Consider the following 14,615-nt stretch of genomic DNA (forward strand, 5'->3'; position numbering starts at 1 on the left):
GAGACTGTTGGAGTAAAACGTAAGTCTGTCTACTGCCATACTCAAAACAACGGCCTCACTGTACACAAAACACACGAAAGCCAAACAAGACGGTAGACGGTTAAATGCTTACAATAATTCCATTAGTCAGCAACGATAGTTGTAACAGGAAAGTAGGAAAGTTGACCTGCTCCTTTTCTCTCTATATCTGTCCATTTCATTTTGACGTACAATTTCAAAATAATTTTTTTATCAGTTGTAAATAAAACCGCAATTTTCCGGATAAATAAACTATTGGATTTATATTAAATTCGAATTTGCGTTAAAATTATACTATAATTGATTGAATTATTTGCCAATCCAAACAAAAAATCAAAATCACCGAAATTAACTTTACATTTTTGTTTGACAAGATATTAACTGATTTTAATTTAAAAAAGTTTTTGGAATTGAATAAAAGTTTTTTAACAATATTCGGGTGTAAAAATACAAAAGTGTAAAAATTTCCGTAAAATATTTACTTTTTTCGATTTATCAGATTATTTTTTTTTTATTATTGAAAACAATTTTGGGAGTTTGCAATGAAATTCAATTGAAAAATGAAATCAAGTGAATCGTTTTCTATACGAACGCCATTTGTAGCAGTTATTGAACAATAATAGTGTTTGCGATAGTGAAAACGTGATTTATTTCGGAGTGTGTAACAACAGTATAAAAGAAATAACAAAAAGAAAACCAGTTGCATGAAAAAAGCGATAAATTTATTGACACACAACTTAAAAATGCATATAATAATTCCGTTCTTATATCATTAACGTCGTTCTAAAAATTTCAAAAGAGCCAATATGCACATGCATAAGAATCGGTACTGATTTATTTAAGAATTAATGTTAACGTAAACATCAGCCAGCGGTGAATATAATTGTTTTTGTTTTTGTCATTATGAGACGTTATTTGATGCTGAGATTTTCGAAGCGTGATTTTGTGCACAGATTTAGAAGTCAAGATAAATAAACGTAATAAATATTTGTTATCATTGTTATTGAATGTCGCCTTCGATTTCAACTTGGAATCGCTAAACGCGATCAACAAACATAAACACAATAAATCAGCTAAATGACCAAAGGTAGCAAGTCGCTTTTTTCTCAACACGACACATAGACTGGCTTGGTTTATTTTGATTTAAAATTGAATCGTTAAAACACTGTATTAAGCAAATAAAAACTAAAATCGCACACCCTCAGAAATCAAATGAAAGCAGAACAAAATTCAACCGTAAATCAATTCTAAAATTAGATGAGTTTTTCTAGTGTACAGCATAATGTCCCGAAGGAAACAATCAAATCCAAAACCACTGCTAAAAAGTAAGTAAATCAATTTTTTACTCATAATCTTTCATAGATGAACCGTTAAAAATAAAAACTTATAATTCCAACTAGAAGTCATCAACATTTCCATTTTAGCACTTTTATTTTGATGAAATAAACAGAAAAAAATCATCATTATTCCATGATTCGGAGAAACTGAGACACACTTTGAATTTTCGTTATACATTTTTTTTTGGTTTTTTTTTACAATGAACATGTTATCCGGCATAAGATCTCCACCATCTCTCTATACTTTGAAAATGAATTTACGAGAAAACGATGTCAGAGTCTGAAGCAACACAAAATATACATTTGATATTGAACGCGCAGAAGATCTTGATAAGGCATTTGATTTTGAAAATATGATTACATATGCGACACAGAGAGCATTGCGAGTTGCATGTCATCCAGATACGATAGAGTAAATGTGCCCGAGCCTATGATCGCTAAAGAGTATTACAAAGAAATCCAAAACGATTTTAAAGTTGATATGAATAATATCTGTAATAAATATTTGTGCATTGAGGATGCCAACGAAGATTTTGAAATAAAACTTCAAGCCAAATTCATCTTTTTTTTTTCGTTGTTCAACGATAAAACACACATGCCTACAATGTAACAAGCTTCGAGAGAAGCAAAGCAAAGCAATACAAAACGAAAAAGAAATAATCATTTTAATGTGTACAAGTTTGATTTGTTCATTGATACCATGAGGTTTTTTCGCTGTCTCTGTTCACTTACAAAGTTGTACTGGGCTTAAAAACGTGCATATATACACATAACGCGTAAATTTGTTCGCGCAATCCGATCCACGAATGATGTGTGTATGTGGCTAAGAAGCGAATGAAAAAAAGTACACCGCACAAAAGCTAAAAACGAATATAAAAGCGGTGTAAACGATGGAAAGAGAAGCATACACACATTTCTCGGTAAAATATCGCTCTGCGATCTGTGATTGATACAAAATGATAAGAAACAATAAATTTCAAAACGAAATAACAATGCGTTGTTATGTGCTATTATCTTATCAATAAAAAAACATCGCTGTCGAAACGAGGCATACACACATGTATATATACATACACAGTCAATCTCGTGCATGTTTAGTCGTTTATGTACCGCACATTCAATGTGAATTTTGCCGAAATATGTGCTCTCATGCACACAACATACACACTTACACATGCACAGTGAAACGAAGAGCGACCACAACAAAAACTATCTTGTTATCGTGACTACGATCTAAATGGAAATATGGCTAGGCTGGTCTGATGTTTCATTCCATAATACTTGTGTATATCGCAAACGACACAGCACAGCGATGACGTTGAAGAAGACGACGGCAGCAAAGACGACGTTATATTAGTGATTTTATCAGGACGATGCAAAATAAAACACTTTGATAGTATCTCTATACTTTTTTTTTTGCCCCGTTTCATGTTCAGAAAGCATACACATACATACATGCACACGAAAGTAAGAACGAAATTTTATCTATAGAAGATCAGCCAAAAGTTACGGGTAAAAAAATCGTAGAGCATAAAAGACAATGATCGAAAAGTAAACGCTACAGTAAGAGGTAAAAGGTAGTGTGGAAAAGACACAAAATATTACGAAAGCAAACGAATACAAAGCAAGACAACTAGAACCACAAAAGTCATTTCCAATTGAATTCACATCATTCTAACCTGATCATTTATTTTGCCAATGTTTAAAAACAAACTTGAATCATTTGTGCTGGAATCATTGTCACTCATTTTATATTCATTTTCGGTGTCCAGTGGTTAGCAGAATTTTTTTTCGCGGTGTGAGTTATCGCACTTTAATCGAAATCCAAAATGGCATTTTGATGTTAGATTAAAAATATATAAACATGTCAGGCGCACATGCTAATCATGTGGCGAAGACTTTCATTCAGTGGATTGATTTCAAGCAAATGGAATAACCATTATGGAATCGTACAATTAATCTTTCGCGACCAATTAAGTAACGATTGAAAATGATTTTGACACCGAAAAAAGAGTGAATGAGAACAAAGAGAGAAAAATAATATTGATAAACATTTTTTATAGCAGCAACAAGCAGAAGCAGCAACAAATCTCGAAATAAAATCAAAGTCCCATATATTTCTTTTTAATTTTCAGAATCAAAGTTACTTTTGCGATTAGCCCGTAGATAATCCAAAAAAAAAAAAACGTAAACACGTTACCATATAATAATACAAAATTGTAATCAAAATCAAAACTCTTGACCTAACATTATCGAGATTATACGACTGTGGCAATGTGTGCTTTTCACATGCTTTTTCGTGTGTTGAAACGAAAATCAAGATATTACTCGATTCTTTTCCCGCACGTTCCATTCTAATTTTCAACTATAAGATTACGCGTTTGCATTATAATTGTTCTGGGGGAATGATAAATATCATTTTTATAACCGGAACACGAGTTTTGGGATTTTACCAAACATTTCAATATTTATCAGTTAATGTTGATAAAAACCACTATTTTATACGATTACAAATATTGTATGTGTTTGATTCGAATTTCAAAATGTTTGTGATAAAGCTAAATTTACTTGAAATAGCTTCGAATTATGGTTTATTCCGGACGAAAAATTTGTCAAAAACTGGTCTCAATTGATTCTTATCGTTCAAGTTTTTAATTGAAAATAACTAATAAACAAAAATTGAATCACCAAATGCGGTCCAAAATGATACACTTACATTTGAAGAATAACAAAAAAATGAAATCAAACTAATTTAAATCTTATTATCCGATGTGTTTGTCAATTCAATTTACCCAGAAGCTTTACAATCATGATAAAACGTATAAAAATAAACTTTTGTCTTTCTTCTTTGATTGACAGATTCAATCGACTTGAGGTTATAACCTCTGTTTAGCAAACAAAATAATTTTCCAATAAAACATGTGATTCAGGTGAAGATAATATTACTTTTGTATTATTTTATTGAGTATTATTAAACTGTCAGCTGCAATTTGTTTAATGCTCGATTTAACATTAAAACTGTTCGTTATCGAAGCGTCACATGGGTTGTTAAATTTTTGTTTTCGACCAAGGTGTTCATCTGTATGACACGAGCATCAAATCTATGAGATTATATTTTTTTTTGCTTTCAAAAGTTCAATTTCCAATCATTTGTTTTTTTTTTTGGACTTTGGCGTTTCGAAAGATATACACGATTTCTTGCCTTTTCGTCTTCGAATTGGAAACGCAATAAATTTCAATACGAAAACAATTAGATTAAATAACTTCGGATAATTGTTAGAGTGAAAGTGATCTTAAGCGTTTTCTTTTTTGAAGCACTGATATATACATAGTCAGCTTGACAGTAAAGATCAAGTAAAGTGCATTACGGGCGATGATTAGAAATATGGCGAATAGAATTGCAGTGTTTGTTGATATCGAATCGAATGTCAAGAACCTACGCTACCAGATTATTCTGCAAGTGTGATAAGTTTCGATTGTGCATCAGTTTAAAAATGTCATAATGAAAATAAAATATGTAAATATATAATCAATTTTTTACATGCCTCATATTCTCGACATTTGGATTGTTTTTCGATTTTGTTTTCAGTTTCGATTTCATTCTCTTATTCGGTGTTATCGACTATTGTTGTTATTTTCACTCATTTAAAATCAGCGAATCTAACCAAAGTTGGACTTTGTAATCGGCGAGACTCATCGTTCATCATTTTACTCACTGATTCCTATATCGTTTTCATTTCATTCTTATTCGACCGACGAAAACTATTTTTTTTCTGTGGCTTTTTTATAATTTTGATATATGAAATGAGAGCTAGAGAGAGAGAGAGAGAGAGAGAGAGAGAGAGAGAGAGAGAGAGAGAAAGAAATTGATTGTCCTGGTGGCAATGCAAGAAAAAAAGTGAACTCACCGAATCTTTTAAAAATCGTTCGACCTTTTTGTGAATGTCGACCAAATGACGCGACCGTTTTCGTTTTTACAGATTAAGATTTATCAAATATTCTATAGAATGCGATAAGATGATCTATGTACGAGCAACTAAAATGCTCACACTCTGTTTTTCACTTTGTCTACCAAATATCAGTTTCCATACATTCTTTAGCTTTTTGTGCCTTGTCCACATGTCTCATTTACATATTATTCACTCATTTCAAACGTAGATCAATGCCACGCTACAAACAATTGTTACTTCTATATTCTGTATTCATACATACAATGCGATTTTAAATTTGATGTCAATCACACCAATCACGAAAGTAAAAAAAAAACGTTTTAATGCTTTTTGATTTTATCAGGAATACAGTTGCTATCTAAACGATAACAGCTTTTTGGTCGATGGTGCGCCAGCTATGAAATCATTTAAGCTACAGTATAAGATAAATGTTGTCGCTAGTTTTACAATTATTTTATTACGAAAATTACTTCTTCCATGCATACATTTAACTCATAATCTCTATATTGGATACCACAGACGAAAAATTATCGCCCGAAATAAATATATATTTAAAAGCCGCACGTATGTGAAGAATTAACAAAGAAAAAATGAATAAGAACCAGAATTCATAGTGAGAATATGAGTGTGTATTTGTGCACCTTTTATGGCCTGACAACAGCTTCTTCAACTTTATCGGATTTATCGAATTTTATTCCATTCCGACGAAACGTTGGCAGCCAGAGAAAACATTATTGCATTTGCTTCAAAATGCGTGGTATGTCATTTATTTCTTCGATCGCGCCACGACCGTGTCTCCATTACTTATCAAACATTGAACAAAACAAAACAAAAAAAAATACTTTATTGTCATATTTGTTATATAATTTAGACGATTAGAGCGTGCGCGTGACGCCATCCATGACTTTGGCGATAAGATTTTTTTTCTTCATCAGTATATTGAATGCTATCGGTCATTTGCTCGAGACACTCATCATCATCGAAAACTATAATTAAGCTAAAAAGATAGATAACTAGTTCCTTGAACTGATACACAAATTGCATTTTAAAATGCACTGCAATGCATCGCACTATACATATATCAACTCGATCCAAAATGCAGAGAGTGCGCAGACTGTATTTCAACTCTTTTTTTTCTCTTTCTATCTCTTTCTTTCCGTTATCTTGACGAGTCATACCAAAATGTTAGCTGCTCGGCAAGTGTTATCATCCACAATTGACTTCGAAAAATCTTGATCCATTTCCGTTCATCGGCATAGCAGATTTTTTTTTCTCTGTTTCGATGTCATCTCTATAAAATGTTCGGAATTCAAGATTCTTATTTGTGTTCATTCTACGAATGGTGCGCAATGAAATCGTTTCAAAAACATTTATAAATAAATTCTGATTTTGATAATAGTGTGTTGTGGATGGATGTGAAATGAAAAAAATACTCGATTTTATAATTGCGTATGTCTCCCGGTTTAATGTTTTGTTTTCTATGGAATGCGATAAGAACATTTATTATTTTCTACGATAATGAACGTTCTTTTTTAACGTTGTTCAAACAGATCTCAATGTTTATCAGTCGAATATGGGAAAAGTGAACATTAAAAGGGATGCTGCATTGATGTGAACCACACGAAAACACTTTAAGTGCTTACTTCCATCCCTTTATTCATAAACTTTTAAACGTAACGGAAATTTGAGGATGATTCATATCCACCATGCGATCAAATCAAAAAAAAAAATATCGAGCGGTTTTGTTTCTTTTGCTGTAATTTGATTTTTCATTTAGAATTTACGTTGATAGAAGAATCTCTTTCATGATACTCTATTTAATGGAATTGAAACATTATTTTTTCACCATAATGTGACACAGTCATCTTCCTTTCAATCACAATGTAAAGATAAAATTCCATTCCAATTAGAAGTTAAAAAGAATAAAAGAAAATGAATGTTAAAAAAAACCCGGCTTTGATGCTGATAAACCAAATGATCGTTGATATTATATAGTCATTATCTCCAGCCACAAAAAAATGCCTTTTTCGAAAACAACCAATAAATAATGAAAGCAAAAAAACCAATCGGCGAATTTTGATTGTGCAAATCAAGTTTGAGATGATTTGTTTTTACTTTTATTTTAAAAAAAGTATGTATGGTTTCAAATATCTTGTTAAGTATCCTCACAAAAGAATTTTTGAAAGAATTTTTTTTATTGAAAGGATCGGTAAATTAAAATAGATCTGTTTTTTTCAAAATAATGTTCAGTTATAATCATCTCGCAAAGCAGATATAAATCCAATTATTTTATCGACATGTGCATCATTGAAAGTGAAGAATTCGAATGAATGTGATACTTTAGTTGTTGTTGTAAAGCCGGCATGACACAACAAGGCCTACAAAATGCATGTACAAAATATATAGAAAACCATGATCTCATAGAGAGAGACATTTCATTTGGTTGATTGTTGCAGCTTATATGATGCTATGAGTAGTCAAATGATTCAAGCGAACGAATGTATCCGATTTGTACTTATCATACACATTTTACACACACATAAAAGTTTCTTGTACAAAATGATATGCGCGCTGGTTAGACGCAAATACATGCATATGTGGTGCTGTTGCTTGCTTACATTGTACAGTAATATTTCAACGTAATTTTTGGTTTTTCATTATGATAGGCAGAATGAGTGTTATCTCTTGAACTGCACTCAGCTAATCTGTTGAATTTTATCTCGTGTCTGGCATGGCAAAATACTGGACCAAATATAATATGGGCATGATGGGTTGATGTGTGTGTGTGCGTTGTATGCTTTTTTTTCTCTTTACTTTTCTTGTTTTATTCTCTGTTTCAGTCGTTTTTGTTTGTTGAACTTTCTGTGTAAATTGCTACGTACGATATGAGCGTACAGTACAAAATACAAGCGCACATTGCACACGGATGAAGGCATCAAGCTGATTCTTCCATCAGCATGCTAAATAAAAAAAATCACATTCACTCTTCTCTTACAAAGATATTTTGCACAGGGGCCAACGAAAATAGTTGAAGACATTCAGCCGAATATCACAAGTCACCAAAATTACATTACATTTGTATAGATTTGGGGCGATATATATTTCATTTTATTTCATTTTTATTTTCGATTCTTTTTTGTCTTGATACAAAATGTATGCGTTCATTTTCCATCATTTATTTCATTTATTTCGATTTTTTATGTGGCTCTTGGCTTTTAATATATGCCGACTGTGTGTTTTATCTCTATGCGCGCGTCATGCGTACGGCGAAAAAAGAACGTTAAAACTTAAGAATCAAAACACAAAAAGCATACAAAACGGAACAGAAGGTGATCAAAAGTCAATAAATCGGCATTCCATGATTTTATTGCTCGCTTTTTCGAGATGCAACGCACTGATCGACGACGAGATCGTTGCAATGGTGCTATAGCAACAACAAACGCTATAGCAATACCGCAGATACACCCTGTGTCTATCAGCACAACATTATTGAATTTGTACCGTACATGTGTTATCTGCATGCCAGTCTTACAGTCTCTATTTCCATTATGATATGAAGATATGAAAAGTTCTTAACTCCGAAATTCATGTTATATCCTCGTGTATACTCGGTAGAGATCTGTGCACGCGGAGATGATGGCAGGCAAGCCTTACATATGAACGAGTCATTTCTGTGAGTGTGGTTTATCGCATGGTATATATACGATATGCGTGTGTTTTTATATGCGTTTCAATTGGCTTCAAGTTGGGATACACATTGGACTGTTTGGCTTTCATGTGAATTGTGTGGCTCTTGTTTGTATTCAATAAATGCATGTGATCATCGTCACAGTGCAGCTTATACCACCGGCGTGAAAAATATGCAGCTCAATTTTTCTTCTTTCTCTCTCTCTCTCTCTCTCTCTCTTATTTCGTTTGTTATCGAAACAATGTATGTTTAAAATGCATACAATCCGAACAAAATGCTGTAGGAATGGTACGAATTTATATGATTCAATTTCGATACAAAATAAACGTGAAATGTGCATACCACTATAGTTATACCACTAACTTTACAATCAAATGTCCTTGGCTTGGTGTTTCGAATACAAATCGGCATCTTTACAAGCACGTTTCATTTTAAGATCCGCTAATTTGATGCAACAAAATGTGAAACATACTAATCGATGATTCTATTTGCATTTTTCGCCTTGATTATCTTAACATTTCAAAATTTTCAACGCTGAATTTTCCAATTCATATATCACGATCCAATCGATATTTATATACATAAATGTAATACATGCTCTTTATAATTTATTAACAACGATCATATTAACACATTATTAAGACCGAAAAGAGATCGGCAACGGGGTAATAATTTTATTGCCTGTTAACGAACTGTGAACGCCCGAACAAACAAGTCTACCTACCTACTGCTTATGTTCAAACACGGCAATAACAAATTACTTTCGATGGTCGTGTACGAAGTGGAGCTGGTGCGCACGCCGATTAACAATGAATACTGTAGCGTGTGCATTTAACACGCACACCGTATTGGTAAAAAGTTATGCAAATAATTTCATATTAAAATTACCTTGTCCAATCGAAGTGCTGTTCATAATGGCTTTAATTACGCATTACTGCCCAATGAGAACATATTTTGATCATTTTGTCATAAATGGAATGTCTTTATTGAAAAATAAAAATCCATAAAATGGTCCACATTTACAATCAAAATCCAATAAAATTCGAACAAACAATTAACGATTGAGTTTTCATAGTTATTTGTTTGCAAGTCACATAAATATACATTTTTGGATGAAATTAATCGAAACAAAAGGCAGCTGCACAAATAATATACCATTTCATACCGCCATCATTTGATTTGGCGTTTGATTGTAATAAATTTAGATTTGTTTTGCCTCGTCGTCTATGGTTGAATTAGTTTGCACACGGTCATAATTCAAATCGCAAAACTGTATCTTAACACCTTCAGTTATATTGCGAAGGCACGAGAAAAAAAAATCGTACTTCCCAATGGGTGTTCAATGGGAATCAATAAATAAGATCTCTCATTTCATTAAACAAGCCGAGAAAATTGCAACGAAAATAAACCAAAGAAATAACAAAAACAAAGCAAAAAAATAGAAGCAAATCAAGTTGGATAAAAGTGCATGTCGTTGTTTACTTCAACACGAATGCACACAGTGAGAAAAGATTCAGCATATCATCATCAACGAATCCTTGGATGCTTGAATTTTTGTAAGCGTGAAGATCTTACACTCGGATGTTCGAGGAATGTTCGGTACGATCAGATTCGAACACGAATCAAAATGAAGAGAAAAAAACTATAAGAGAAAAATGAGCAACAAAGCGGGGAAAGGCAGCGATTGTAAGACATCATCTCATCATGTTCGATGTTCTTTTGAGTTGTGCGATTGTTCTCATTGCAACGCGTTGCAAGCGCGAGGAGCAACAAAAAGACACAACGAGCACCTTGGCTATCAGAATAGCAAATCGCGCGCGCGAAAAATACCAGAGAAAATTAGTTGAAGCTATTTAAATGTGCTAACAATATTCGTAATTAAGCATCTAACACACATATACATATATATATAATATTTGATGCTAAGTGATAGACTGACCACAAGCAAGTTGCGCTCTCACAACTATCGCTGCACAACAGGCGTGTTGTAACTAGCAACTTAAGAAATTTGTAAGCACCTTTGACCCAACACGATCGATCTTTGCCGAACGATTTGTAAAACATGCAAAAAAGGAACAGGCAAATATCAAAAATTCAACAAATGCCTCAAAAAAATTTATGCAAGCAAAAGAACGCTAACAATAAGCTATCGAAGTGTGAAAATGAAAACACCTCTCGTTAGATGCAATTTAACTGATTTCGATGACTTTTCTCTCTCTATTTTTTTTGGTTTGCGCAAAATCGTTATAAAATAATTCAAATCATTTGGCAAATACTGAGCCTAAAAATGATTCGAGTGACACAGAGGTAATTTTGACGATTGACTTGACGAGTCGTATTGAGGACTTAGTTTTAACGATGTTGAGATATCTTTTGAACATTTCCTAGAAAATATGACGAGTTTTAGCAATGCGATTGAAAAAAAAAGTGCGATCTTGATAAAATGAAAATCCAAATTAGATGATACTGTCACTAGAACCAAATCCTCCCATTTTACGTTTGGATTTTCAATTAAAAATTTAAAATATGCATCATATCCGAAATTTCACGTTGCATTTTTACTTTTTTTTCCATTCCAATGTCTCACTTATCATGAATGCGGTATTTTTGCTCTTCTCAGTAATTCGTTTCGTGGCGTTTTTTTTCCTCTTACTCATTTAAAAAAAATGCATAAATGATAAAGGCATGTGTATATTATTCTTTTGGTGTTTTTTTTTTCTTCGACTGGCTTTCCTTATGTTCCCTTTTGCTTAAGTAAGCTTTATCGTGGCAATACATCAACAGTGCGATTTAAATTCGAATTTCAACGAAATCTTTCATTTTAATCGTATTCTTCCATAATGCATAGTATACGAAATACGCTGGAAAAAAAAGTGGCACAAAAAGTTGAAGCAAGAATAATGGAAGAAAAAGCACCGAAATGATCAAGCAGCAAATAAGAAACATTTAGCATCAACACAACGAACGCTCAAGAGCAAAATTGAACGGCAATTCGAACAATTGGTGTATAAGTGTGTGTGTGTGTGTGCTGGCAGATAAGAGACAACAGAAATGGCAACAAACAGAGAAACAATAATCGAAAGACAAACCAAAGCGCTGAAAAAAACGACATTGCAATGGAAATAAATGAAATGCACGAGGAATAAAAAGGTGAAAAAGTGAAATAAGTATTATTAGTCGTGGATTTCACGCGCTTGGATTGCTATTGCTTGCAGTTTAAATCAAATGTAAATCCAAGCGCCCAAATCACTTTGGTTTGTTTTCTCTGGAAATCTGTGTATTACACCAAACCAAACTGAACCGAACAGAAAATTACTAGCAACACTCACACTAGTTGCTAAACTATCAACGCCCACAGCAAATTTATTTAAATTGTGACTTATGTTTTCTTCTCGTACCATTTTTCTTTCGTGAGCTGAAAATGTGCATACCGTTTTTTTTCGCAATAATCCAAATGGCAGAAATTATCCAATATTTATGGGATTTCAGCCGAATAAGTGCTTATTTTTTAATTAAATATGATTATTATTAATGGGATTTTTCAATTTTCTAGTAATTGGGATGGTGTTCTTTCTCATTAACATGATTTTTTTTTGCATTCGAATGGATATTTGTTTTAAAAATATGTGTAAACACTGACAACACTATTAAAGCAACTGAATGTACGGTTTATTTTTTTTCACAGAAATTTAAATTTATGCATTTTTATGATCATATTAATTCTTTAGTTGCTACTGTTACTATTCATTTGATGTGCATGTGACTCAAAACAAATGTGAAACAAATGCAATAAAAGACATGTACAAAAAAAGGAAATGCGTTGCCGTTGTCATAAACAAGCTCAGAACATTTCCTTTTTCAGAAGGATAAATGCTTTATGTAACTTGAACGACCACAAAAACAAAACTTTTGTGTTGAAATCAATGTTTTGTATGAGAAGTTCTCTTCCATGTAAAGCACAAAAAATGTCACTTTTCTGAATTGTATGGTGTGGTTTTTATTTAAATTAGCATAGCTTGTATGAAGTAGTGTCAATAAAGTCAAATTGAAATGTTTTGGCATATAACATTAACAACTCAATCCAGAAAACACCATCTACGGTTCGTTGCCATTGTAAATGTTGCCAACCATCGGAAGTCTTATTTATTGTTTTGCGACAAAACAAAATAGAACGCAAACTTATTCATGACTCGGGGAACGCTAATGCATAAATTTCTCAAAAACGGACGTAGAATTGACGACGTTTGTTGCATTTATTTTCGCCATTGGTTTGTGACAGACACATAAAACGTGATTTATATATTAAAAAAACACAATGCGGTACTAATAAAGATGTAAATGTAGTACAAACTGGAACAACGAAATATTGTTATATCGCCATATCATTTACAAAAAAAGTCCATTTTTCATAGAATCTCTAATTTCTAATAAGAACGCATTTTGTTACCTTTTTTAACTTTGACGTCAGCAAAAATGCCCGTTGAACAATTTACTTTTGGCACTCACTTTGTATTCCATTTTGAAAACCGTACATAAAAATGTGAAATATTGTTTCAACATCTCTTGTACCTTAAATTTAATGTAAATCATGATTTTGATTTTATTCAGTCGGACTTTCAATATTTTCGTTTCAACATTGTATAAGTCAAAATGATTATTTTGACAACAGCACTGACAATTACTTTTTACCGATTATACGACTCTTCTCCATCTCTCTCTTTCTCACATATATTAATCGAAAGTGTGCATCGACAAGTTCAAATTCATTCACCAAAATATCTATGTTATGATATGATTTTAGTTATTCTGAACGCAATCCATTGTCATCCGTTAAAGTCAACCCTTTCCGTTGAATCTTTTTTTCTCATTTATTTTCGTTGCCGTCATCGTCACATAAAAGGAAATTACAAACAATGTTCTGAATAAATTATAATTTTTTGGAACTTATATGAAAAATGTGTTCACTTAGTCAAACACAGCGTACATTTCAATGTTACAAATCATTGTATGAATGTATTGTCGCCTCGCCTCGTTCAAATCAAGATTTGAATCATACATTTTTTTTTGCTCGAATACAGAATGAATATCGGTTCCATTCTTCTCGTTTCGATTACATTAGGAACTGTTGTGCACATTTCACTATTGCCATCTTGAATGAAAGACGGACTATCAAGAATTTAAATTGCCTAACAAAAGAACTGAATAGTTTCTGGTTTTTTGTGTATGTACGAATACGTGTCAGATTCTGAAAAAAAAACAATACTCTGAATCAAATTGTCACAATTTACTTTATACAAATAAATGCATATAAACATCATTTTCTATCACTCTTGTTTTGATGACGGTCATAGTGAAATGTTTTGATTGCGGCATGAACAAAACTAAAAATGTTCAAATTTGCTTTATGCAAACAATTGCGTTGCACAAATGAATGAATTTCACAGACTCAAGTGGTTTGGTATTTAATGTGCATTGAATGCTTCTTTATAGATAGTTAGACGGTTTGTCGCTGCTCAAAAATATTTCACATAATACTAATAATAATAATTAACATAATGAACAGAAGTTACGTTTAATTTTCGCTTTTCGTTCCATGTGAAATGCAATGGCCAACTGCCAACT

At 32.5% G+C, this 14,615-nt stretch overlaps 1 protein-coding gene across 2 annotated transcripts in view; it reads left to right on the plus strand.

Moving 5' to 3' along the window:
- The first annotated feature begins 533 nt into the window (after positions 1 to 533).
- LOC116338146 (zinc finger protein ush) overlaps positions 534 to 14,615 on the plus strand; it is a 43,539-nt gene continuing 29,457 nt past the window's right edge. Inside the window, exon 1 of one of the 2 annotated variants that reach the window (XM_031763231.1) lies at positions 534 to 1,343. In XM_031763231.1, the coding sequence (XP_031619091.1) occupies positions 1,301 to 1,343 (43 nt within the window). In that variant the 5' untranslated portion in view covers positions 534 to 1,300. The remainder of the gene's footprint in view (positions 1,344 to 14,615) is intronic. The other variant, XM_031763230.1, reaches the window with a different exon arrangement.

The sequence above is a fragment of the Contarinia nasturtii genome, unplaced genomic scaffold, assembly GCF_009176525.2.
Source record: "Contarinia nasturtii isolate CC-2019 unplaced genomic scaffold, AAFC_CNas_1.1 Cnas_scaffold_350, whole genome shotgun sequence".
In the NCBI taxonomy this organism is placed as follows: domain Eukaryota; kingdom Metazoa; phylum Arthropoda; class Insecta; order Diptera; family Cecidomyiidae; genus Contarinia; species Contarinia nasturtii.